The sequence below is a fragment of the Brassica napus genome, chromosome A5, assembly GCF_020379485.1.
Source record: "Brassica napus cultivar Da-Ae chromosome A5, Da-Ae, whole genome shotgun sequence".
In the NCBI taxonomy this organism is placed as follows: Eukaryota; Viridiplantae; Streptophyta; class Magnoliopsida; order Brassicales; family Brassicaceae; genus Brassica; species Brassica napus.
In genome coordinates, this window is record NC_063438.1 from 4,194,043 (window position 1) to 4,220,197 (window position 26,155).

General features: G+C 39.7%; 7 protein-coding genes, 3 non-coding genes and 1 pseudogene across 14 annotated transcripts; 7 read left to right on the forward strand and 4 right to left on the reverse strand.

The window, feature by feature from the left end:
- Positions 1-3,256: 3,256 nt before the first annotated feature.
- On the reverse strand, positions 3,257-7,421 carry LOC106451057 (acetyl-coenzyme A carboxylase carboxyl transferase subunit alpha, chloroplastic). 3 transcript variants are annotated; one of them, XM_013892913.3, is made up of 11 exons: positions 7,053-7,421; positions 6,558-6,935; positions 6,296-6,478; positions 5,783-5,943; positions 5,570-5,684; positions 5,331-5,485; positions 5,203-5,254; positions 5,061-5,129; positions 4,905-4,982; positions 3,669-4,833; positions 3,257-3,588 (listed from the first exon to the last, which is right to left on the reverse strand). In XM_013892913.3, the coding sequence occupies exons 2-10, from the start codon at positions 6,900-6,902 to the stop codon at positions 3,685-3,687; spliced, it is 2,307 nt and encodes a 768-aa protein (XP_013748367.2). In that variant the 5' UTR covers positions 6,903-6,935; positions 7,053-7,421; the 3' UTR covers positions 3,257-3,588; positions 3,669-3,684. The 3 variants fall into 3 exon arrangements, with proteins under 3 accessions (XP_013748367.2, XP_013748368.2, XP_048636492.1); XM_013892914.3 differs by having other exon boundaries at positions 3,673-4,833; positions 7,053-7,315; XM_048780535.1 differs by having other exon boundaries at positions 3,257-3,601; positions 3,673-4,833; positions 7,053-7,315.
- Positions 7,422-8,701: 1,280 nt separating this feature from the next.
- On the forward strand, positions 8,702-10,014 carry LOC106451069 (F-box/kelch-repeat protein At4g38940-like). Its single transcript, XM_048780537.1, has one exon. The coding sequence runs from the start codon at positions 8,735-8,737 to the stop codon at positions 9,779-9,781; it is 1,047 nt and encodes a 348-aa protein (XP_048636494.1). The 5' UTR covers positions 8,702-8,734; the 3' UTR covers positions 9,782-10,014.
- On the reverse strand, positions 9,998-13,630 carry LOC106451059 (neutral ceramidase 2-like). Its single transcript, XM_048780536.1, has 7 exons — positions 13,130-13,630; positions 12,836-13,044; positions 12,225-12,533; positions 11,640-12,142; positions 11,448-11,573; positions 10,889-10,952; positions 9,998-10,808 (listed from the first exon to the last, which is right to left on the reverse strand). The coding sequence occupies exons 1-7, from the start codon at positions 13,432-13,434 to the stop codon at positions 10,093-10,095; spliced, it is 2,232 nt and encodes a 743-aa protein (XP_048636493.1). The 5' UTR covers positions 13,435-13,630; the 3' UTR covers positions 9,998-10,092.
- Positions 13,631-14,282: 652 nt separating this feature from the next.
- On the forward strand, positions 14,283-16,788 carry LOC106451065 (protein SSUH2 homolog). Of its 3 annotated transcripts, XR_007339676.1 has the most exons (8): positions 14,283-14,551; positions 14,626-14,817; positions 14,887-14,938; positions 15,013-15,335; positions 15,404-15,545; positions 15,628-15,753; positions 16,228-16,666; positions 16,700-16,788. XR_007339676.1 is itself a non-coding variant. In XM_013892924.3 (7 exons), exons 1-7 carry the CDS (start codon positions 14,530-14,532, stop codon positions 16,610-16,612), a joined length of 1,242 nt encoding a protein of 413 aa, XP_013748378.2. In that variant the 5' UTR covers positions 14,283-14,529; the 3' UTR covers positions 16,613-16,788. The 3 variants fall into 3 exon arrangements, 2 of the variants coding, with proteins under 2 accessions (XP_013748378.2, XP_022568533.2); XM_013892924.3 differs by having other exon boundaries at positions 16,228-16,788; XM_022712812.2 differs by having other exon boundaries at positions 14,365-14,551; positions 14,629-14,817; positions 16,228-16,788.
- A 356-nt stretch (positions 16,789-17,144) lies between these two features.
- Positions 17,145-18,601, reverse strand: LOC106453261 (annotated as a pseudogene).
- Positions 18,602-21,347: 2,746 nt separating this feature from the next.
- Positions 21,348-22,355, forward strand: LOC106372751 (protein transport protein yos1-like). Its single transcript, XM_048780538.1, has one exon. It carries the CDS (start codon positions 21,348-21,350, stop codon positions 21,582-21,584), a length of 237 nt encoding a protein of 78 aa, XP_048636495.1. The 3' UTR covers positions 21,585-22,355.
- On the reverse strand, positions 21,661-22,436 carry LOC106372750. The gene has a single exon (XM_013813040.3). It carries the CDS (start codon positions 22,434-22,436, stop codon positions 21,744-21,746), a length of 693 nt encoding a protein of 230 aa, XP_013668494.2. The 3' UTR covers positions 21,661-21,743.
- Positions 22,437-22,898: 462 nt separating this feature from the next.
- LOC125609707 lies at positions 22,899-22,992 on the forward strand. Its single transcript, XR_007339856.1, has one exon. It is a non-coding gene; the product is annotated as a small nucleolar RNA snoR26 (small nucleolar RNA).
- A 59-nt stretch (positions 22,993-23,051) lies between these two features.
- On the forward strand, positions 23,052-23,151 carry LOC125609708. The gene has a single exon (XR_007339857.1). It is a non-coding gene; the product is annotated as a small nucleolar RNA snoR27 (small nucleolar RNA).
- A 53-nt stretch (positions 23,152-23,204) lies between these two features.
- Positions 23,205-23,301, forward strand: LOC125609709. The gene has a single exon (XR_007339858.1). It is a non-coding gene; the product is annotated as a small nucleolar RNA snoR27 (small nucleolar RNA).
- Positions 23,302-23,993: 692 nt separating this feature from the next.
- Positions 23,994-25,868, forward strand: LOC106451068. The gene is made up of 4 exons (XM_013892927.3): positions 23,994-24,380; positions 24,476-24,725; positions 24,966-25,121; positions 25,223-25,868. The coding sequence occupies exons 1-4, from the start codon at positions 24,204-24,206 to the stop codon at positions 25,792-25,794; spliced, it is 1,155 nt and encodes a 384-aa protein (XP_013748381.2). The 5' UTR covers positions 23,994-24,203; the 3' UTR covers positions 25,795-25,868.
- The last annotated feature ends 287 nt before the right edge of the window (positions 25,869-26,155 follow it).

Consider the following 26,155-nt stretch of genomic DNA (forward strand, 5'->3'; position numbering starts at 1 on the left):
CCAATTGGTTTTAGGTTGGAAGCCCATCTAGCTTAACATGGTATCAGAGTCCGATCCACACAGTCCAATCCGATCCATTATCGATCCAGCCCAAAGTCGGCCCATCGATCCTTGTCCGAGCATTCCGAGATTGACGCTCAAAGAGCCATCATCTCGAGGGGGCGTATTAGGGATAAATGTTCCACATCGGATATTGGAAAGAATCCTAAGCAATATATAAGATAGATGAGTCACTCCACTTAGCACCAATTGATTTTAGGTTGGAAGCCCATCTAGCTTAACACAGTGTACCCCTAATAAAGTGAAACTAGGCGTGGGCATGTTGGTAAAACAACAAGTTGTTCTGGTTACTCTCGTTTGCGGTTTTGAATTTCGAAATCGATGGTACACGATTGGTGGATTTGAAAAGACGTTTCTTTTTAGCGAATTTGCTCGCGTTGGGCCCGTAAAAAAGTGAAACTGTAACTTTTTTTTTTCATCGGTTCTTTATTATTTTTTGCTCCTCGGCGGCAATAGAAACGACGAACAACAGTAGGCGATGACGGCAAAGAGAAAGAGGTCATGCAAAGGCCTGGTTGAAGGTTAGTGAGAAAGTAGTTCCTTGGCTATTTTGTAAAGTTCGGTTGGTTTAGTTTCTGTCTTTAATGTGTTTTTTGAACTTAGGTACGGCGGTGACGGCGAAGAGTAAGAGGTCAGGCAAAGACGTGGTTGAAGGTTAGTGAGGAAGTAGTTCCTTCGCTATTTTGTAAAGTTGGCTTAGTTTCGGTACTTATTGTGTTGCTTGGACTTAGGTACGGCGGCGACTGTTAATGAGAGGCTACCAAGTCGCCTTTTTGCCACCGACCGATACCCAAGCAACAGGAATAACTGTTATTCGTCGCTGGAGTTCCTCCTCCTGGTGAGAGATGTGCTTGAAGGTTCAGTCGAGATGGAAAGGTTGTTGTGCTCCTGCTTCGGGCCTCTCTTCAGGTTACCAGTGCGTAGGTGCGCGTTCTCAGGGAAGTTGGTACATGGGATGCTTTGTAGGCAGTTGGTAACAAAGAAACGGTTCGAGATGTGGCCTGTATTTGGTGGAGGTCCGACAAGGTTTTCGCTGGCGGAGTTTGGCCATGTTACTGGGTTGCCTTGTGGGGAGTTCGAGCCGGGATATGAGGTAGATGATAAAGCGAAGCCTAAAAAAGCAGATTATGTTTTCTGGGACAAGTTGTTTGGAGGAAGGCGTAACTTGACTGTAGATGACCTCGCAGCCATGGTCGCTGGTGAGTCAACTATGTCGCAGGAAAAGAAGTTCAGAATTTGTCTGATCATCATAGTGGATGGGGTGCATAGGATTAGGGTATACATGGGGGAAACTGTGATGGTGTGAGGTAGGATCTTCAGGATCAGGCTTCTGGTTGGTTGGCTGCTCTACAGGTGATGTTTCAGTGTGGATACTGTATGGAGCCGTTTTTGGAACATCTATGCCGGTAATAACCTGTTCCGCATCAGATCCACCGAGATGTTTAGCAATCAAAGGGTCCCAAAAGTCATGGTCATAACCACGTGGTTGCACTTCTTCAAAACCGGGAGGAAGGGGACTGTCGGGACCGCTAACCTCCTCCTCCTCAGCATCTATTTGCCAACTATCGGGGAGGTTGTCGGAGTCTGCTTTGAACATCTCTTCTAGCATCTCGTCGCTACAGAGAACAGTTTCATCAATAAGTGAGAAACGTCGGATCTTGGAAGGAGCTGAGTGAGGGCTGGTGGTTGTGTTAGATGGCTTAGAAGGGCTGGCTCCAAATAAATCATCATCAGGAAAAAGGAAAAATCCAGGGATTTTAGACGCGTAGAAGGCGGGGAAAGTCCGGATGCAGGGGGACGAGGACCGGAATAGCGGTTGAGTAGGGGGGGTTTTGTGATAGGCTGTTTGGGAGTGGTGAATGGGAATAGATTTTCATCAACTTGACTCGTGTTTATGGGTTCCGACTGCTGTTTGAAGGTGACAAACAAGTTCATGTCCCTCTGTAACTCGAAATGCCGGTAGAAGAAACAAACAGAACCATCGTGTGTGAGGATGACGGGTGGGGTTGAGATGCCCGTTGCCAGTTCTTTAGAGTTCGGAGGCCAGTAGCTCAAAGAGGCTTCTTGGCGTGTTTGTTTGTTAGGAAAGAACTCCTTCAAGACATTGTTCTGCAGTTCTAACAACGTCATGGAGGGGCTAAGCGTGACAATCCTCGACATTTGGTGTTTGTCGATGGAGAAGTTCCAGCTACCGTCGCTGGAGATCTCCCATTCGCCGGCAATGATCATACAGTGGTCGGCCATGGTGGTTGTCTGCAACAAATTAGATAAAAACTGAATTTAGTTGGAGTTAACGTGATAAGCAGACATAGATAAAGAGGTTAGTTAACTAACCAAACACGAGCTGTGGTCCAGATACGAAGATTCTCCTGTCAGGGGATTGATAATGTTCTTAGATTCTGAAGGAAGAATGAGGTAAAGCTGAAGAAACTTTTGGAAACAACGACAAAAAGGTTGATAGGAGATGGTGAATCTGAAACAACTAATCTCGGCCGTCCGATGTACTAGGTTTGATCTAATGGTTGATGTTGCAAGAAAGCAATGTGTCTTGTCTAGATCTACGAAAATAAATCTCAGCCGTATAAATAAAAACGAAATGGACGACTAGGGCATAATCACGCCTAAATGGCCAATAGGAAGAAGCTGGGTACTTGGGGTGTAACGAAAAGGAAAATGTGTTAGTTAGGAAACAAACTAGATCAGACACAAACTGTTAGAGAAAGTGTGTCAGTATAGGAATGTGTCTTAAGGTGTAATATAAAGTAGGGAAAGTGTCCTAGAACGTAAATGTTTCTATTATTTTCTACCCATTTGAAGAAACGACTGGGCCACATAGCCTTGGTTCTGGTGTCGGTTTACCATTGGTACTGTGGTTTTTATAGCCGGTATATGGATTAATATCACATCGGACCGGATAGAAGAAAGAGAACCGAGGAGGTTAGGTGATACGAGAGGAGGCTGGTTCGAACCCAGTAAGTTGCCTGAATTATTTCGTTAGATGATTAAGTGGTTGGGCTGGGCTATAATAACTTAGTCTTGGCCCGGGATTGTTTTCTTCTCTACACGTGTTCCAACTTGATCCCGCGCGCACGTGCGAGCCACAGGTGTTACATTGACAAGTTAAATGTAGAAACGGGTTTAGTAACCGGTTTAATTCTCTTGATGTTGGTTTATTCTACAAGAGTGCAACATTGTATCCTTTAGACAAATCTTTTAAATATATCAAATGTTTGAACAGAAGAGTGAAAAGTGTGATGTATTGTTCATGTGAGACTTAAGAAAGACAAAACTAGTGGTTCTAACGAAACAAGACATAACAAATACAGATGAATCCAAAGACAAATGTCACTGTCTGCAAATGTTTGGTCCGAACCAGAAGCTAAACTAAAGAAAGCAAAGCTTCCAAGTTGTTCCTCTCCACAAGAGATTTTCTTTTTTCTCTTTGCTATAAGCTGAGATCTTCGACAGTTCTCTAAGAAAAAGCCTCTTACAGTCTTACCAATGGAAATCCAAAAGAGCTTCAAGATCCTGCGAGTTTTGTCTTTGCGTTAGTTAGTATTTGGTTTGGTTTTGTCAATGATCCAAAAGCCTTATGTTTATTGACTTACATACAATGTCTTGTTTTCAGGCGAAGCTGGGGTTAATTATCTCTGATCTCCCGGATCCTGAACCATCTTCATCATCATCATCATCCTTCACACTCTCATCTGACTCCTCTCCAGCTAGCTCACGTGCAGCTGCAAGCTCCTTCTCAAGCTCCTCTTGTTTCTCCTGCAGTCCCGACATGCTCAAAGCATCAGCTATCTTCTGCTTGATCTGCATCTCAAGCGCCTCGATCTTCTGACTCCCCTGATCAGGCATCCGGCTCGCCTTTGCGGTCTCCACTTTCAGCAACTCGACCATGCTCTTGATCTCCGGCGTCCTCACCACCTCCTCAATCTTCTCGTTGATCTCTCGGTTCAGCTTCTCAAGCTTCTCTTGAATGTTTTCGTTAGGAGACTCAGCTACTACCTCCTTCAGATTCGGTTTCACAGCCTCCAGCTCCAGACCCATTGACTTCAACACAACAGCCATCTCTGCTTCAACCTCCCTCTTCGTCTTCAAAACTTTCTCTTTCAGCTCATCGCTCAACTCTTCAAAAGAAGACGCCCCTGAGCTAGCAACCTCGGCTTTAACCGCTTCAACCTTCTCTCTGACCTCAGGACGCTCCACAGCTTCCTGAAACCTTTTATTGATCTCCTTTTTAACCGAAGCGGCTTCTGAGGCCGCCTTGGCTCTGGAGAAGTCTTTCAACATGTCCAGCTTAGCTTTTACACTCTCGTAGTTAGGAGCTTCGCTCAAACGTGCATTGAATTCTTCTTTAAGCTTCTCGATTCTCTCGATGAGCACCGGGTGCATAAGATGCTCCTCCGCATTGGCTTTGGAGAACTCCTCCCGCGTCGCGGCTAGCCTCTCCTCCAACCCCATTGCCTTTGCGGCTTTAGTGTACTCTTCGTCGATATCCGATTTAAGTTTCTCAATCATCTCGTTAAGAACTTCACTCGAAAGCTCCACCTCAGACTCTGGAGAGGCTTCCTTGGCTTTCAGAATCTGCTCCCTCAGCTTCTCAACCTCGCCCTCTAGGTTCCGGCTGGTGGAGGCCACAGCGTCTCTCCTCTTCATGTTGATTTTCTTCTCAGGCTCCACTGGTTCACCCTCAATGAACACTCCGATCTTTCGGTACTTAGCCATCCTGTGCTTCAGCAGCTCCTCCCCACTCATTTTCCCAAATTCCTGAAGAAGCACAAAACCAAAAGGTTAGAAACTGTTCTGTTAAGCGTGTGAGGCAAGTAAACTATGCTTACATTCATGTTTTCATTGATAGCAATCTTTATCTGCTGCGATGTCCATGAAGGATCAGCATGGGCTCCACCAAGAGGTTCCTGTACAACAAGTAAGAGAGAGTAACTCACTGATCCAAATCAAGAAAATAGATGCAAGAGATAGGTTTAGTTACTTACAGGTATGATTCCATCGGCTACATTAAGATTGACCAGCTCCTTGGAGGTAATCCTAAGCTTTTCAGCAGCCTGTGTACAAAGAGATTTATCCAAATGTAACATCAAATATTACAAGAAACGAGAAGCAGAAGAGTGTACAGACCTCAGGAGCAGCCTTGGAAGTCTGCCACAAGATCGCTGCACAGGCCTCTGGACTATGAAAGCCAAAACAACCAGACAGACTCAATCAACCTGTAATAATAATATCATATCACCATATCTACATTTTACCTGGCAACATAGAAAACTGCGTTTTCGAGCATCAACATTTTATTAGCACAGCCAATGGCTAAGGCACCACCAGAACCACCTTCGCCAATGACAATAGAAAGAATTGGCACTTTCAGACCAAACATCGTCCTTAGATTGTTGGCAATCGCTTCACCCTATTATACAGAGAAGCATAAGATGTTGTGCTGGAGATAAACCAATACACCTCAAAACATTAAAAAAAAAAACATTTCATGTACCTGTCCTTTTTCCTCTGATTTAAGGTCTGCATAGGCGCCAGGAGTGTCAATGAATGTAACAATGGGGAAACCGTGATGGTCTGCGTAATACATCATCCGCAGTGCCTTCCTGTAACTGTTTTTTTTTTTTGGCATTACAGAAGATTTGATCAGAGTGTTGTTGACTGACTCTTAACAACTCTATTTAACAACAAACCAGGTAACTTCTCTTACCCATGAGGAGTAGGCATCCCAAAGTTACGCATTATATTCTCTTTGGTGTTTCTACCTTTCTGGTGACCGATGAACATATATCTTTTGCCATCTATGGTTCCAATACCAGTCACAATTGCAGGGTCATCATAACCCGCCCGGTCTCCATGAAGCTCCATAAACTGAAAACAAGAGTAGGGTCTCTCAATCATTAACTTACATAAACTTTATATGACAAAAAATAGCATAGTAATAAGCAATGTTCAAAAAATTAGCTAGGCGGCAGAAGACTAGCCACTAGGCGGATTATTTGAGGCTTATTGATTTTATTTTTAATATATTTTACATTTCTATAAGATATTTTAGTTTTGAGTTTAATTATAAAATTATTTTTTATGAACTATTAAAATCAGATATACAAAACAAAATAAACAAAGTAATTTAGAATGATTTAAACCGAATCGATTTGAGTCTTATAAATCGGATTTTAAAAAAATCGTTTTGGTTAAGACCATGGTAATAAGAGAGCCAGACCTTGTCAGTGATGTTATGTATATGATCAAGGAAAGTAGGACGGTTGGGATGGCGAGCAATGTTCACACGCTGTATAGGAGTAAGATGCGTGTAAAGATCTTTCAACGCCTGTCTATACTTAGTCTCCAAAGTGATAATCTGCTCAGTAAAGTCCAAACCGGTTTCTTCCGCCATCTTCCTCACCTGCATCACACACAAAACAAAAAACCAATGTTAAAAGAAAAGAGAAAAACCAAAACAACTGTTAGTAATTGATTCTTACATCTACAATCTTCTTCTCGAGTTCAACAAGCGGTCTCTCGAAATCCAAAGTGACAGGCTTTTGCGCATTCCCCAAAGGTTTAAACTCGGAGAGGTAAGACAAGACTCCTCCTTTGACGTTGGGATCAGGGTTAGCAGGCCAGGGGTGATCGAACTTCTTGCCTTTCTTGAGCCGAGCTGTCACGTAGAGGTTGTTACTACTCCTTGTAGTAGCTGTAACCATTGTTCTCCTCCCAAGGGCTCTTAATGAGACGCCAGTGACACCGTTGGCCGAACTACGCAAGTAATCCGAAGCAGAAGCGGAAGCTCCACCCAATGCTATGGATGAATGAGACATTGAAGCCATCTCAATTACTCAAAAAACAGACAGATCTCAATCCTGTAGAGATCAAATGGGGTCAGATTCGTTTTCACTACCCTCATTCTCCCAATCCTAAAGGTCTAAACTTTATCAAGAAAAGACATAAACCCAACTCAGGTAATGAAGAAAACTCACCTTCAAACGGACAAGAGACAACGAAGCCAGAGAGATCCAAAGAACGATGGAATCAGAAGGGGGAAGGGAGAGAGAGCATCGAGGAGATCGTCGTTGATTTTAGATGAAGGAAACAAGTGTAGGCGAGTGTGTGAGCGTGAGAGAGCGCGTGGATTTTTGTGTCGATAATTCTTATGCAGATTTGATTGGGACGAAGGTGAAGAGAAGAACACAACAGCTTCGGATTGGGTTTTTACCAATTTGCCAGAAGTATCCAGTTGGGTCGTTAAACCACTATAAAGTTTGGATCTTGCTCTTTGGCACGTGTGCACGTGATGCCTGGTCCGTGTGAGGTTTAAAATATTTATCCTTTTTTTATTTTATCTTTTTTGGATATGTTCCGGTGGATTTGTTGGGGGTAGGTTACCCGGTGGTGTGTATTGGACCATTATTTTATCAAATAAATAAATTAAAAAATGTCCTGTTTTGAAAAACAAAAAAAAACTCCGAAGCCGGGATTCTCAGATGAAAGCCGAATATCCTAACCAACAAGACTACGACGGATTGTTGTAACCTCCAACGTGGGATGGAAACACGTGGACTTGTTGTAACCTTGTTGGAGGTTTTAACAATCCGTCGTTTTCTATTTTCACCCGAGAGACCTGGTTCGAGTACCAGCGGAGTTTTTTGTTTTTTACATTTTTTATTTATTTATTTGTCAAAATAATGGTTCAGTACACACCACAAGGTCGCTTGAGCCTCGTTCGGTGGACCAATCGCAGTCATTGGAGATGACTCCAAGATTGTTCAACTATATGCTGAATCTGCACTAAGAAAGCTCTGTATCTTTAACTCAGCTGGTGTACTCCTCTCTGAGACTGTTTGGAGTCACCCTGGTGGACGTCTTATTGGAGTGCCTGGTCTGATGATCAGATACTGATATGCATTGTCCAAGACGGCACCATCTATCGTTACAACGTCCACGCGGGGCTTGTGGGGCCTAATGTGTCGATGGGCAAAAGTAATTATTATATATTTGAATAATGTACAACTAAATATTACTATATTTTGGGTGTTTGTTTTGAGTATTTTCGGTTATTTTCAAATATTTACTTTTTACTTTTTGGGATAATATTTAGATACTTTAGCATATTTTGAATATTTTATAGATATTTAATCTAAATAATTAATATACTTAAATACTCCCTCCATTTTTTTATATAAGTCGTTTTATAGCTATGCACGTAGATTAAGAAAACCATTAATTTCTTATATTTTCTAAACAAAAACATCATTAATTATTTACCTAACCACAATTCAACCAATAGAAAAATAAAAGATATATTACCATTGGTCATACAACATTAATTACTAATAAATTTTACATAAAAAACCGAAAACGACATATAATTTGGAACAAAAAAATTTCTCTACAATGACTTATATTAAAAAACGAAGGGAGTATATAATTATAATTTGGATATCATCTGATACCCGTTTGAATCAGATTCGGTACTAATTCCTTGGATATTAAAATTATGGATTCATTCGGATATTTAATATGTTTCTGGTTCAATTTGGTATCGAGTTCAGTTAGGTACTTAGGTTATTAGGGATCTGGATATTTTGCTGATCCCTCCCTAGCAAGACCTAATACACTTAGGGTTTTGTGGTTTTTTCTTGTCTCAGAGATTGATCTGGAGATGTCTTCCCCGACCAAGCCAGAGCCGACGTGTCTGATCATGTCACTCCCAGACGAAGTTGTAGTTGACATCATAGCGCGTGTCTCCACACGCTTTCATCCGTCCATCTCTGCCGTCTGCAGGCGTTTCAGATCACTTGTTGCGTCGCCTGAACTTTACAAGGCGAGAAGATCCTTGTTGGGATGCAATGAACATCGTCTATATGTTATTCTCCAGAGCTTCGGTGAGAATTCCGAAACCCGTGTATATAATCTCCGCCGAAAACCCGACGGGGGTCACCGCTTGGTCCTTGTCTCGTCGCTTCCTGCTATGCCTCACGAAGCAAGCTTTGTAGTGGACGGTTCAAGGATACATGTGTTCGGTGGGTTTAGCCTTTATGACCGTAGTGAACGGAATGCGTTAAGCATAGACTGCAGATATCACACGGTGCAGCCCTTACCAACCATGCCTAAACGCATGATTGGCACTCCTCTCGCTCACGTGATGGATGGGAAGATCTACGTGTTTGGATATACTAATTATTACAACAAGGTCACGGCTGTGTTCAATACGTTGACACAAACGTGGGAGCCTGAGATGACAAAGCCACGCATCGAACTACGCCATGTGTTGAATGGACCGGATGGTTATGTTAATAGCATTGTTTACGATGGTACCAAGGAAACTAAATGGGAAACGGAGTGGATGCTGAAGTTCAACAAGTGGAAGAGCGTGTGTGTCATTGATGATGTGTTCTACTCCTATGATTGTCTTTACAACAAGTTAAAAGCCTATGACACAAAACTTAGGTGTTGGAGTGAGGTGAAAGGTGTTAAAACATTGTTGCCCACTAACAAAAGTTTAGTTTGGTGGCCACGCGTTGTGAATTACGGTGGGAGCTTGCTTTTCTTGTATCAGAAAAGGATTTGTAGAATAGAAGAGCATTGGTGTGCGGAGATTGCATTGGAAAGACGTCAAGATGGTGAGATTTGGGGTAAAGTCGAGTGGTCCGATGTTGTAATTGTCGGTGATTTTTGCTTAATAGAATCTCTAGTTGCTACGTTTTGATGCATGTTCTCTAGATGCTATGTTTTGATGCATGAAGCTCTCCTTCATATTACTTAAGACTGTGCTTTTTTTTTTTTTAGTTTGGGTATTTTAAAACTACGAAGAGGCTCATACTAATTCCTCAAGGGAAAGTGTAATTCATGGAAGCATCATCTCATATATGTTTAGCCACACAAATTTAGTGTTGTAGTCCATATACGAGTAGTCCACCCAGTGTGGTTAACTTATTGTGATTTGAAATTTCTTTTCATCACTTTTTTTATTTTATAAATGATATAATCATGCACTGATATGTTACGTTAGGTAAAATGTCATACAACTACAAAGGCGCTAGAAGAACCAGAGAAGCTTGTAATGGATCCAACAAGCGACTTAGAAGCTCCGTAATGTCTTAATCTATAAACTCCAGCCACCGCAGACTCCGGTATCCTCCACTCAACCGTTGCTTGGCTCTCAGGGCTAAGCTTCCCCGGTCTCGACCACTTAAACTTCACACTGAAGTCATCGTCATCGTACACTGGCACCCACTTCTCTCCACGCAGCGTCTCCACAACAGCGAAAGATCCTTCCGTCATCAGGTCGTTTCTTGGACATCCCGACCAAAACGTTGCGTTGACTTGTTGGCCTCTCACGAACGTTGACTTGGGAGGCACGTCGGATTTAACATCACCAAAGCTGACTCCTATAGGAGTGGAGTCTACGACCACAGGAGAAAGTAAACTGATCTGGTTGTCTAGAAGGTCTGGTGGTTGGGGCCCACTTGGGAGTGTTTGACCGTTGACCAAAGCTGTGGCTAGTTTCTTGAACTCTTGGATATAAGCGGTGAGTGTGTGTGGGCCGTATAGCGTTGAAGCTCCCTCGTATCTTTGAACCTCGTACTCCTCGAAAGTTGCAATGTACTGGGAATACGTGTTGGTGAGACCTGCGATTACCACATGGAGGTTGTTGCCAAACTGCTTGCTGTCTAAAGAGATGAGAAATGACTTCACAGCATCACGGAGACGCCTTCCAGCCATTGTGGTGAACTCTGTGTGATACGATTATAAGCTTCATTAGGGGACTAAAGAAGGTTTATTATGAGAACAAAAGAGAGTCTCACTGACATACCTCCAGGGACACTGAGGATGATTAGTTGACCAATGCGAAATATCTGAACCGGAAGAATTGAAGGCTGCATGGTTCAGGCATGTAACAAACCATCAATAGTCTATAGTTTCAAACATGACGGTCTAATAGCATGTGCAAATTAAGCTAACAAAGTCTGAGTCTAAAAATAAAAAAATATTAAGATTTTTATACATTTTAAAATCTTTAGATATGTATACTACTAATATATCATTACTATTTATGTTGACCAATGCGAAACATCTGAACCGGAAGAATCGAAGGCTGCATGGTTCAGGCAAGTAACAAACCATCAATAGTCTATAGTTTCAAACATGGCTGTCTAATAGCATGTGCAAATGGAACGGTTAATAGAGTCCGAGTCTAAAAATTAAAACGATTAAAAAGTTTTCAAAAAAATATATACATAAATTATGATATAGAACTTAAGATTTTTAGATATACCACTAATATATCATTAATATTTTTTGAACAAGACAATAATTTGAGACGGCCTGATTTCAAATGCTTATTACATAAAACATAGAATATAGCCACTCACCGCCCAGTCATATGGTGTCTTCATCTCACCAGTGTCAAGTAAAATAGGTTTTGGTTTCTGACATTGAATCTGGTCCGGACCAGGAGTTGTTAACACGTTCCTCACTAATCTCCAAAACGCTTTACCCTTTAACGAAAAGAGAATTTTTAGTTAGAGAAAGAAAGATTCAGAGTTAAGAAGCTTATTAGTTACCTTATCATCTCCTTGTTTGAAATCAAAAGCGCCAGGACCATCAGTTGTTCCAGCAGCAAAACCAAACCCCATTGCAGCTGGACATGTCTTCACCGTCTCTGAACCACCACCTGCTTTAGGAACCGTGACTTCAAGGTTTGAGAAATCTACATACTCATGTTGGTAACCAATCTTCCCCTCTAACTTCTCAGTAGCTTTGTTGAATAGTCCCACCGCCATTTTGAACTGCCTTTCTCCAATGATACGTGTACTCTCAAACTCATCAGGGTACCCAGGACCACGGCCATAGCACAGCTCGTTCTTTCCGTTGCATGTACTGTGATTGAAGTCACAAGGCAGTCCAGTGTCGATGCAAAACGTACCAAGAACATTTGGACTGACATCACCACAGTTTGATTGACAGAAGGCGGAGACGAATGACGCCTTTCTTACTCGGACTTTAGCATCAAGAGTCTGTCCTCTAGATGACTTATAAGAAGCTGCAATGTCCAAAAGCCTGCTGTCTGAAAGTAGAAAACAAAACATAATATTCATCCTTATCAGTCTTGTCATAGAATACATTAGGTAAGTAACTCAAAGACTCACGGTTTTGGCTCAGATCAGAGACAATGGTTGATACTCGTCTAGGGATCTTCTGTCCACTCTGGAACCAGTCCTCCATGAAACGCGCTGCTGCGCCTTTGTTATCTCCACTAATCAAAGAGTTAGTCCTGCTCATGGAAGTCCCATGAGTAGCAAACCAGTTAAAGCTACCAATAGGTCCCAACTTTGAATCGACAAACTTGAGAAGCGTCATTTCTTTGTCGACGTTGTACTTATATTTACTCCTCTCAGCTGCAGGGTTGTTCAGATAAGAACTAGGACTTCGGTTCACACCAGCATCCAAAAGGTCCCCTAATATTCACACACACACATAAAGTGATTTAACTAAAGCAAGAACTTTGTCTGAAAGCACATTAAAGAAGCCAATTTTAAAAAAAAATCGCTATGCGGTAGTTAAGCGGTTTATATGAGATTATTGATTAGGCAGAACAGACTTTTTAAATGTCTAGATCGATTTTTATTTAATGTCAAGACCGATTTAAAAAAAAAATTGTTTTAGAAAAATAGTTTCGTTTAGATTCGATTTGTCAACTAGGCAGATGCTTACAAGCCACTATACCGATTTTTAGAACACTATAAGACAAAAAAAGTACCTTTGTTGACAAAAACAGAACCAGGACGTAGACTTTGGTGAGCTTGCATGATGGCTTGTTCAATGCCATCAACAAGAACGTCAAAAGACTGACGAACGAATCCAAGGGACGTGACAATGTAAGTGACGTACTGAAGATACCCTCCTGGTCCAGCATGAGTGTGGATCCCACTTATTGCTACGTTCTTCTCTGTGTAGAGATCACCATATCTACAAACGAACAAGACTTTGTAACATTATTACAACATTCTCGTAGATTCAAACTCTACTAAACACTATGCTTATTGGTCGTTACCTTGCCTTGAGTCGCTCAAGAACTTTGATGGTAACGATCTGAGACGCCATACACGCGTCAAGATTCACAAACGCGACGCGGTTACCTTGAGGCTCAGCGATGATGAAGGCACGAGCTCGCAGACGGAAATGGATCCCTGAGGCGATTTGCTCGGAGTTAGCGTATCCCATCATGTTGACGTCAGCGGCTGGACCGGTGATGTCATAGCTTCCCACGCCGATTAAGTACTCGGAAGACGAAAGAACGGCTCTAGTTAAGAGAAGAGACAGTAGAAACTGAAACGACAATGGAACTGAGACAGCCATGGTTTGGAGAGAGGAGGAATAAGAAGAAGGGAGAGTAGTGATAGATCTTTAAGAGGAGATAGATTTCACACGAGAAGTGATTGTGAGAGAGAATACGCCATGAAAGATTGAAACTTTGCAAAAGCGTGAGTGGGAGAGAGAGAGAAGGTGAATAAAAATTTCAAATGTGGAAGCGAGTGGATGTCGGTAGTGAAACTACACACTCTGTCAAACCTTATTTGTTTCTCTATTTATACTAATCTTGTATTATGGGTCCATATTAGTTTAATAGATCGTGTTTATGACTGACTAATTATCTATGGTTTGATGATGATGATATTAGTTTTTTTACGCATACATCCTCGAAATGAGGTTCTTGACAATAGATTAATTTTATTTTAATGTTATTTGAAAATCAAGCCAAGCCACTTAAAATCTGGCACAACATGGTTAGCGAGATTTCCTCGGAGAACCCGTTTCTTGTTTCTGTCCACTTTTTCAATTATTCTCCTAAATCTATTAAAATCTCCACCAATGACCTTGCTCTAAAATGCATCCAAAATACTACATAACTATCACATTAAATTTTGTACTATGGAAAAAGAAGATGAACATAGTTACTGCAGAGGTTACAAATACTAGTATTGGTTTTTATAAATTGTTTGAATTGAATAATAACATGTTTTAGTTGTTGATACGCACCCATCACCCATGTGATTCCTCTCGGAGCTGCATACATCCATGTGAACGTGTTAAAACTCTTTGCTTGTCTTGGTAATAAACTCTTAAAGACGTTCAGTCATTGACCATACATAAGTGGCAAGTGCAATAATCATTCTCTGATACACGTACTTGCAAAATCAGAGGTGGGTGAAATCCTCAACCGTTTCACGCGGAGACAAACTTAATGACCCGATCTTATCCGGATCCGACCAGACTCAACCCGACAAGAAAATCTGTTTCGTGTAATGAAATGATCACGAGAAAGAAAGTAACAAAAAATAATAGGATCGGAATTGACTTTGGCGTTTCCTTACTCTCTAAGAAAAAAAAAAAATATTTCTTTCTTCTCTTCTATCGGTTTCTGATAAGCACAAAGAGAGAGACTCGTGATCAATGGAGAAGCCTCTGCTTTCAGGTAATCAATTCAATAAAAGAACCAAACTTTCTCCTCTGTTTTTTAAATTCTCTCATCATTTATCATTGGATCAGATAATAAAACTAAGGAACCAGAGAGATGGGATTCATACCAATACCTTCAGAGAAACAGCTCCTCTGCTCGTAACAACGTTTCCTTCGCCGGAGCTGGCGTCACCGTCGAGGAAGTCCGTTCCGCTTCCGCTGTTTCCGATCCTCCGCCTCTCTACCCTCCCGTTCTAACCACCCCCGTCTCGTTGCCCACTCGTAAGTCTCTCCGACTTTGACCCTTAAAAGTGTGAAAGTTTCATCCTTTTTGTCGGCTCTGTTTCACAGCGGAAGCTATTGGCTACCCGAGTGCGTCTGGAGCAGGTCATGAACTGCAGAGGTACAAAGGTTCCTACTTTTAGTCTCATTGCTCTTGTTAGGATTCAAAGATTGAAGCTTTTACACTTATCTCAGGCAGGTGCTTGATGAGATTGAGATAAGAGAGCTGCTGATTGACCACATCGGCCACCGTTGCTGTTGGGGAAGCCGTCCCGCTCGCACGTGGAAGATCCGTGCGGTTGAAGACTGCAATGTCTATGTCGGAACTCTCGATACTTTTGTCGAAGAGAGGGAAGCTTTAACACAGACAGTGCCTTTCAACGGTGGGAACTTCAAACATGGATCTGCTCCTGAGTTGTGGCAAATAGACCTGAGGTCGCAGTTTCCAACTCTCTTTGTTCCTTACAAAGAAACTCGAGTCCCGGTTCCTCATTCTGAGACTGTTGACAAGTGCACTGGTAAGACTCTTTCTTATGTCTTTAGTGATTGTTAGGATGATGCTGAAGAGGGCATTTTTGATTAATAGGTTGCGGAGGAAGAGGAGAAGTAGTGTGTCCAACGTGCAATGCTGATGGAGAGCCGGGGTTTTACAAGGAGAATCAGGTGATGAAGTGTTCTAAGTGTTATGGAAGAGGTTTGATTGCTCATAAAGATGGATCCGACTCAATGTAAAGTCTCATTTCAAGAACGTAAACTTTCAGTGTGATGGTTGCATTTGCAAACTGTAAACCTTCTTTTTTTTTCTCACAGATGTGGAGACTGTAATGGTGAGGGAAAGCTTCCTTGTCCTAATTGCCAGTCTCGTGGGTTAATCAAATGCGAGATTTGTGAAGGTTCTGGCTCTCTTCTGACAAGCAGCATTGCAGTTGTAAAATGGTAAGGTCTTTTATCAGTAAATGAAATTTGGTCTGAGTGGCAAACTAAAAGATAAACATAGGCATTTCGGGTATTGGTTCGGGTTTTAGTTGGGTAGTTTGGGTCTAATACCCGGAAAAAATTGGTTTCTGTTTGTTCGGTTCGGTTATTTCGGGTAATTTGGTAAAATATTCGGTACGTCGGATAAAATATTGAGTAATTAGGATGATTCGGATAGAATAATTTGGATTATTTTAGATATTTAGGATTAAAGTATTCAAATACTTTTGGATACTGATAATAGCTTTTTAATATATATTTAGGTATGTTAAAAATATCTTTGGATATTGGTTCGGTTTTCGGTGCAGTTATTTTAGATATAGAAATATAGGAACTGTTCGGTTATTCCACGGTTTTAGTATTTCTTTTCCAGTTCTGGTTATTTTTTGCCCAAGCCTACTAAAAGACTTGATTTTTATTTTTGCGTTTTGACAGGAAGACACTGTCAAAGCGAAAGGTGAGTGCAACGAGAGGAGCTGGTTCTGTACCAGAAGAGGTGTTCCACAGAGCAGAAGGTGTTCAGCTTTGCAACACACAAGCATACCAGTGCACACCAGCTTACTTTGCAGACTCGTACTTCCTAAACAAGTTCTCCTCAGAAGTCATCTCGTTGAGAGCTGAAGTTCCACCAACTGCCAATGTTGTCTGCGAGAGACACGCCATATCTGTTGTGCCTGTGACACGCGTCACGATGGAAGATCGTGGGAAAGCCTTCAACTTTTACATAATAGGTTTTGGTAAAGAGATTTACATGAAAGATTATTACCCAGCTAGGTTCTGCTGGGGGTTGTGTCCTTGTCTTGAGTGGTTAAAGGTTTGAAAACACACAGAGTTGGGTCTTTTGAACTTCTCTACTTTGAATGTAAGAAACACGGAATAAGGAAAGAGAGATTTATCAAAAAAAAAGGAATAAGGAAAGAGATTGCATGTAAACAAAACATAGCATGCAATGGAATGTGTGGTTTATACATATATATGATGGTTTGAAAATGTGTACATGATAGTTCTTAACCAATCCTAAGAAGTGAAAAAGTGAAGAACAAGAGGACATCAACGGGACTTGTCCGGACCTTTTTGTAACAAGAGTAGGCCTCCGGTTTGGTTCTCGGTTCAGTTTCAGCAATTAAAGAAAAATAATTTTCGGTTCAGTAAACCGTTAGTCCACATTTTCTTTTAAAATATTTTTCTTTACCAAACTAATATCAAAAATTCAAATCAAACTAACTAAACTTAACCTAATTTAAAAAAAAATAATTAACTAGTTTAAACCGGAATTTAATCGGATTCAAAATTTTGGTTAAAATAAATTTTGAAACTAAACTAACCGGAAATCAAACCAATTTTTTCGGTTCAAGTTACAGGCAAACCAAACTAAATGAATTCCAAACTAACCAACTCGAAAAGAACAAACAAACAGAATCCAAATGCCGACAAGAGAGATTGCTTTCTACAAACTTATAGTTCTAAATTGTGTTCTGGTATTAAAATTATAACATAAATATAGTACACGAAATACAAAATCTTGTAACATTTTGTTACGAGGTAAAGAGAAGTAAATAAAACAAAGTGGAGTCTCTTCACTTGGCTTTGTTGGCATAAGGCTTCTTCTTGGTAATATCTTTCTTAGCTTTCAACTTATCTGATCTCCCTGACTTCTTCTTCTCCTTCTTGTCGTTGTACATGTTTATTGCCTACAACACATTTAAATCAACGGATTAACACAAAAACATATCAAAAAGGCAAGAAACCTGTGAGAAGTTTTTCAGTTTTACCTTTCCAACGTTGAGGATCTCATGTGAATGCTTTGATAATAACTTGCCAAGTACTTTATTAGTCTGTTCTTTTTCCTCGTCAACCATTCCATTCCTTGGTACAACCGGTAAATACTGCAAAAAAATTCCCACAAATTAGAAACATCGTCAAGAACTTGACTGAAAGGGAAGGTGGAAATGACTGATGACTAACCTTGTGGTGTTTGCCTTGCTTCTTAGGAGGTTTTTCACCAGGCAACTTTTTATCGAATTTACCACCACTAGCGGTTGAAGTAGCAGCTAAACCAGCTACATCACCAAGTGCCTCCTTTCAAATTTTCTGTGGCTGAGTTTTGGTGCCTGATATGGGCAATGCAGTTACAGCAAGTTGGACATGGCTGCAAGTAAAACCATTTTTGATATCTAGTTATCAAAACCATGTAACATGTTGTATGGTGCTTACTAACCAATCGAAGAAGTTGTTAATATACATACCTCGGTAAAGCACCAGCTTTTGCAGCAGTCTTCAAGTTCTGTAATCGATTCTTTTCTTGCTTTCCAACTCTCTTCTTTTTATCATCTAGTCTCTTGGCAAAAGGGTCTTCTCCTGGTTCTGCAGTTAAGCCAGAAGAACTTGTAAATGCAACATATGGTTTCATCAAGAAGCTAACAAACATAACCTAAAGCAAAAGATAAGATAGTTCTTTCTTTGGCGCAAGACTTACCATCTGATGCCTTTGCTTCAATAATGGGAATATCGTTAACACGGTCGTAGCCATGGCGACGCTTAAACTTATCAGTTGTTTCGTCGTATACAATCTTGTCCGTCTTGCGCTTCTGTATACTTAAGAAACAGAACCAAAAACAAATTTATCATCAAACTGTAGAACAAAGAGGTTGTTAACCCATTAAATCTGAATAGAATAAAACTTGAAATCCACAAAAGTAAACTCTCTAAATCAGCTTTTACCTTTCTTGAGAGCAAACTCTTCCCACTTTGTAGGAGGCTTAGGCCTTGGAAGCTGAGAGAGAGGGAAAAAGAAGGAGAAGGTTAGCATGCTTAATAGTGCATTCAAAAGATTAAGTGACATACGACCAGGCTGTCCAAAAAGATTCAAGATCTGCTGTTCTGTCTTTTGGGAGCAGCTCATAAAAATACAATTAATTGGCAAACATAACAAACCCATACTACTATATAACAACCATCTATTGCGGATGTTGCTATCTCATGAGAGTGGAGATAGTGAAGAGTAAGAAAAAGAGAGAGAGGAGGTTACATGTTTCTGTCTAGGAAGTTTGGTGGAAGGAGGAGGCAACTGGACAAGGGGACCATCACTAGTTTCAGTAGAAGATAAGTTGAAAAGAGTATCAGCTATTGCCTGAACTAGCTTTGTTCCCTCCCTAACGCATTCCTTCACAAGCTCCTCCCTATCTTACATAAAACAAGTAACTCAGCATTTGTTCCCTAATTACAGAAGACTGTAACAGAGAAAAGATGTTCAACCAGCAAACAAGAGACAAGCTTTATAATAAAAATGCGTAATTTACCTTTCTTAATTCAGCAAATTGAAGTTTTTTCCAATGAATAAGAACATAAACCTCTACTCAAATCTATTTAAATCAAGGTACAAAACAATCATTCAACTGGAAAAAGAAGAGCTCAAGACGAGAGTGGAGGAAGAAGAAGAAACTACCTTTTTTAGTTTGCTAGGGTTTCGGGATATTTGAAAAAAAGATACAAATATTATCAGAGCCAGGTTTCGATCCTGGGACCTGTGGGTTATGGGCCCACCACGCTTCCGCTGCGCCACTCTGATTTGTTTGGTTATTTGTTTATCATAAAGCTATTACAATACAATACACTGAACAGAGTCATAAATCGGGTCCTAACCCGAACATCTTCTAGTCGGGTCAACCCTCGAAAAAACCGATTCTGGTTTAATTAATCACTAGACTTTGACCCGCGCACCTGCGCGGGTGTATATTTTGAAAAATATGTTGATATTTATTTTTCATGTAATTATTGGGGTTTGGCAAAATGAATCCGAGGAACAGAACCGATACCGATCCGAAAATATAGTACCAAACCCGAACATAAATTGATTAAATATTCGAATTATTCAAAATTTTGTTATTTAGAGAACCGAATCTGATCCGAACCGAAGTATTCGGGTACCCGAATTTATCTAAAAATAGATTTATATACTTATATATATTAATTATGTTTAGATTTAACGTATATAAAACATCAAAAATGATACTTTTAAATTGGTTTAAATACTTGAAAATATATATTGATAGTCAAAAGTAAATATCTGAAATAGTAAAAGTATACTCAATCACCAAAAATACTTAAAATAATTATTGATTCTGTATCCAAAATTTTAAATCAAGTCAATTGATATGTTAAGCTTAGGTATTATGACATATGTTATTCAAATTTATAGGTAATATATTATTTTACTTATAAATTTTGAGAAATTTAAAATATAAAATGATTTAAAACTTTAAAAATAATTTAAATGGGTTATCCAAACCCGAACCAAACCCGCAAAGATCCGAATCGAACTCAAACCAAAATTTAGAAACATCCTAATAGGACTGAAATCTTTGACCCCGAAAACCCGAAACGCAAACCGATCAGAACCAAACCCGTGTGGGTACCCGAAAGCCCATCCCTAGTCATTATTATATATCGTATATTGTCATCATATAATTAATCGTATTTTATACGTATCATCATATAAGTAATCATATAATTAATAGTATTTTATACGTACCATCATATAAATAATTACATATATTATATTTTTATAACTTACTATGAAATATAAAAACCATAATTTGAGTTGGTATTTCAAATTGAGCTTTGTATTGTATTGTTCTTATATATATTGACAACATTTTTTTATAATGGTTATTGAAAAATAGTTTAGTAAAAATCCATTTTTGAATATATGTATATTTTTGAATCAATTTTTGATATAAATCAACTTTGAATTATTATTTTGATTTGAAATATGTATATAAAGTTTAAATTTTGTTTTATGGTTAGTTTAGAAAAAAAAGTTTTAGGCAATTAGATTGACTCATTTTCGTATATTTTAAAACTGGTACAGATAGATAGTTTCTTATAATATGATGGATTTTCAATTTTTCTTAATAACATGAGCCCATTACCCTTTTTTTTCTTGATACTATTATCCTTGTTTCCAAACAAAATTAAGTTTTTTTAAAAGACTACAATTCATGTTTCCAAACACTCTAATTTTTTTTAATAGTCCTATTCAAGTTTCCAAACAATCTGATTGTGTACTTCAACTTTAATAATATAGATACTTGCAGGTTTGGTGATCTTCAACAAGATCTATAACCCATCACCAATCTCGATTCAATTCGATTCTCGACGCCGTGGATTTCGACACACATGTAAGTATCTCTCTCTCTCTCTCTCTCTTAGTTAAACGTCGATCTTTGCTTTGAAATCTCTAGTCTTGGGATCTGAGGTTAGGGAGATCATCAATCAATCGATGAGTTAGCTCGAATTTAACTAGAAATCCTTTAAATTAAGAGATTAGTATAGTTAAGATTGAATGTGAAGTCAATTAATCTATGAATAAATTTGGAGCTTGATTGAAAAAAATGTAATCTGTATGATCTAAAATGCAAAAGATTGATTGAATTTGGAGCTCTCTCTAGGTGATTATGTTGCTTGTTGAAGAGATTATCTCTCTCTCTCTTTACCCCCATGATTCTTGATCTTTCTCAACCATTTGGTGTTGTGTATTACAGAGATATATCATAATGGGGTTCTGGACACTGATGGAAGGGTTGTTGCTATTCGCAAACGCACTCGCTATCCTCAACGAAGACCGTTTCTTAGCACCCAGAGGATGGACACTCACGGAGCTTCACCAAACCGGCAAAAGAAACTCCCTCAAAGGCCAAATCGTTGGTCTCATCCACGCCTGCCACTACATGAGGCTCCCTCTCATGCTCTTTAACTTAATCGTCATCGTTTTTAAGCTCTTCTCCGGTTAATAACAAAATAAAATTAGATTCTAATAATTCAACCCAAACACACTTCTCTTTTTTTTTTTTTTGTTAACCCTTGTCGGAACAAGAACTTTGTTTGTTAATTCATTAAAATTCAAAACCTGTATACATTATTGTTCTGAAAAGACTTTGGATAGAGTTTCTTCATTCAACAGGGATCATGACTTCGTTGGTCTTGAAAGGAGGTAACGTCCAAGGAGGATTATACCTAGCAAGGACATAATCTCCGGTGATCTTAAACCCATCTCTCTCGAGATCACTCCTCAGCTTCTTAACCTTCTCCTCCACCACACTCTCTGCCGCATTTCCACCGAACGTGACCACGCCGTACTTCCTCCCTCCTTCCTCCTTAATCACCACCCTCTCGTCCGTCGGACGCGGCGCGTCCTCCGCCTTCTTGTACACTTCCGGCAACAGAAACTGCATCGTCACCGTCTTCTTCTCACTACCTTCTTCCTTGGTCACAACCGGAGCTGTCATGGCGATCTTCTCCCCTTCCTTGGTGATCACCGGAGCTGTCATGGCGATCTTCTCAGGCTTCTGGTTCTCCGGTTTGCCGAACACGCCTATGTACTTGGCCAAGACCGTGAACCCTCCGTCTCTGTTGTCTTTGAACTCAGAAGGATCGTAAGTGATCTCGGCCGCAACGGCGGGTGGATACTCACGAATCTCGTAACCGTCGCAGGATTTGACCACGGTGTATTTGGGTGTCTCCACGGAGATTTTACCAAACACCATTCCCATTATGTAAGCTTTGCCAAGAAAAGGTTTCCTACAGGTTTTGTTATTTATCAGTTTGGTTCTTGCGGTTGTTAAATGCAAATGTGTGGTTAGCATTTGGTAAGGTTGTGTATATAACGAAGATACGGATAAACTCAAATGGAATGTTTGGAAACATCGAGAAGTTTGTAACGACGACGCGTCATTGTTAGTATTTGCATGGTGGCAAAGATTTAGACAGAAGCAGTTTTGACACGTTTCTGTTTTGTGTGGTGGTTCAGAGAGTTACTTCCATTGGTACAAAGGCCCATGATCGTTTAGTAAGGCCCATGCTCGGGTGTTTCAGAACAGAACGTATGTTAGGTAAAACGGCACGCAGTTAAGAGTATCAAAGGTTTTAGTCCTGTCCGTACTATTGATTAAGATATATTCGTTACCAAACAGAGAAGTAGGTTTTGTCTTGTTTTTTTGTCGGCGCCATGTATAAATATTTCTCCAAGCCTTGACTGATGGTTAAGATTCGTTTAGATAGATTTTTTCTAGAGGCTTGTTTTGATTCTTTTCTAGTTCGAGCGTCGTGGAGCAATCGGTGATGAATTCCATGAAAAATTGTTATCCTTGCACTTTGATTGCTAGTGAAGATAAAAATGGGGTTTTCGATTCTGAGATGCTCCTGTCCTCTTCTCTTTTGCGTCGTCTTATCAAATCTTGATTTTTGATATTCATTTACGGATTGGATCGATGATATATTAGTTTATTAAACTGCGTTATCTATCTGCAAATCTCCTTCAAGGAGTTTGAAGAAACAATAAAAAAATTACTGAGATCCAGCTTTTGCTTTTTTTGATAAACATGTAATGGGGATAGCTTTTGGTTGATGTTAGAATCAGATCGATGATGTTAATCAAAAAACTGCGTTATCTATCTTAAAATCTCCGAAATAGGAGTTGCAGATACTAAACAGAATACGCTGAGATCTGATCTAATTCAGTTAACCAGTTTATGAAAACGGCATTGTCGTTTCTGGATTGGGGATTATTGATGAAACCTTAGCATAACTTAGCTAAGGATGACAGTTAGAATTTGCCTACCCATCTTAAAGACGGATCAATGAATATTGTTTTAGTGACCACAATTCATAAAGAATTATGATATAAACATGTGATTATGAAAAAAACTATTGAGCTGGACGAGCTGGACTGCCGCAAATGGACTACCTGTACATTCACATAATTAAACCGTTAACATTCACAATTACACATTTAGTTTGGTCCTCTTATAGTGTCCACAAGACTATTATACATCTTAAACCGTTAAAATATCATAATTATACATTTAACACTCATATAGATAATGAGTGCAGTGTCTTGACTTTATAAAATGGCGATTCTAGATGTATACAAGCTAATGAAATCATATAATCTTACCATTGAAACAAAAGAAGCGTTATTTTATCATATGATAAGAACAAAATGTGCTAAACATATTCGTAGACAGCTTGACATTATTAATCCAACGATCTAAAAACACACACAGCAAATAAGAACCACTGAAGATATAATTTGTTTAGACAAACCGGCCCAATTAGCAAGCCCAAATATTTTAAACCGAACGGTTCAGTTCCCAATTTTGACCATTACAAACAAAAATTGGATTAACCGGCGATAAATTACCGCTACAACCAAATGCAAAAATCGAAATTAAAACGTATCCAGTGGCGCTCGAAAATCTCCCGCTCCCCCCTCCGCTCCTTCGTTTACTTCTTCCAGATAATCTCATCGTCTATATAATCCAGATCTTTTTTAGTTTCGTTTAGTTTTCTCTTTCTCAGTTGCTTCGCATTTGGGTCTTATTAGGGTTTTACGAATCTTAAATCGGAGAAAAATGGCGAGGTCGAACAGATCCAAGAGCTCAGAGCGTGTAGTAGGCAAGGGTAAAGTGACTCCAGTGCAAGTCGCCTTCCTCGTGGATCGATACCTTTGCGACAATCGTTTCTTAGAGACGCGATCCATCTTCAGATCCGAAGCTTCTTCTCTCATCTCCAAATCTCCACTCCGTGAAGTAAAATAATAATACTCATCTGAAAACTTTCATTTTTATTTTATATTTTTGATCCTTCTTAATGGTTTTCTTATAAGATTCTCTCTGTTTATTAGGCTCCGTGCAGTTTGATACCACTGGGTGATATCTTGAATGATTACATCAGCCTCAAGGAGCACAAAGTCATTGTGGATCAAGAGAAGACTCGTGTTCAGAATCTATTACATGGGATGCAAAATGTCATGAACGCTTACAACTCCACCGCATCTGCTCTTCCACCTCCGGCGATTACTACGGCAGCTCCCGCGGCTACTCAAATGGTTGCCTCTACTTCTCAACCAAACAACATCAGCGTCTCTCCTTCAGGTACTATACTACTGCCACACGGTCTGGTTTAGAGACTGAAGCTGCTTGAGCTGATTGTTTTGTTAGTATCCGTTATGGTTTTGCAATTTATGTACAAGTAAGGTTTCTTCTTTATTGTGCCAAAGTCTCACACTTGGTTCATTTGTATCCAAAGAAATTATATAAAATAACCTGATCTTGCTTGTTGTATCCTGATTTTATATTTTTTCTAATGGAAAATGATATATTTCTTATTTTCAGGCGGCTCAGGGCATAACACGCCTAACCTTATGTCAGCATCATTGCCAGGAAACAAAAGAGTTGGGAATTTCACAGCTCCCTCTAGTCAATCTATTACCAAAAAGCGAAAGAGTCCTGAGGTTTCTCTAGAAGCTGCTCCTACAGATTCTAATAAAGGTCGGTCTACTGCAAAGTCTTGTTCTTTTCATTTGAATGCTGATTTTTTTTTTAAGTCTCCATTGCTTGTCCTTAAACGTCGTGTTGTGTCTTTATTACAGGAAGAAAAAAGATACCACGAGCTGCTAAGGTGGATAACAATGTAGCTAATGAGTCATCTGTTATCACATCAAGTGTGGCAAAGTGTTTGTTTGACAGTTCAGACTTGTCACCTCCGACCAATCCATCTTGTCTGAGTACACCACAAAGTCAAGTATCTCCTCAGAGTGATGTATCTATCACTCCTACAAACTGCACAATCGTCACTAAGGAGAGAATCACAGTCAGTCCTCACAAGCAAAATCCTTCTTACACTGTGGAAAGGAGCCATATGGTTTCTTCTTTCTCCCCAATCAAGTCTAATGCAAAGATGTCGAGTAAAAGAGATCATGTGAAAGGACGTCTCAACTTCGATGACGCTGAAGCAACAATGAACTTATCCCCACCTGCTTCTGGAGATTTTGTTTCGACTTCTTCATCTGGCTCCGAAGCAGAAGTTGATTTGTTTGATATAGATTTTCTGAGCGAGAACTTTCCATTCTCGGAAGTGCTTGTCGATTTCGATATTGCTTGTCAAGGAATGCCAGACCCTTGCCTGCCACAACCATCAAACTGTTCCTTTCAGTTAGCCTAAGCAGGCTTCTAGAAAGCTTTAACAGTAATGTAGATCACACAGTTTTGAAATTAAAGAATGCAATCCTTCATTTATTTATTTGGCTCCTAACTAGTCTCATGTTAAGTGAATATGAGTTTTTTTTTTCTTTAAGATGTTCTTTACAACTTAAACTATCTGAATCAAGCCAATTACTACAGCTTCTCCACGTTTTTGATGGCTTACAATGTAAAGCAGAAGAACCCCCTTTTGTGTCTTCTGCCCTATATTCAAATATGTTACTGAGTGTATACTTTTGCTATCAAAAGATTCATAGTTTTTGATAAAGTTAAAGGATACAATGAAATATAAAAACATCTTCTATTTTAAAATATCAAAAATT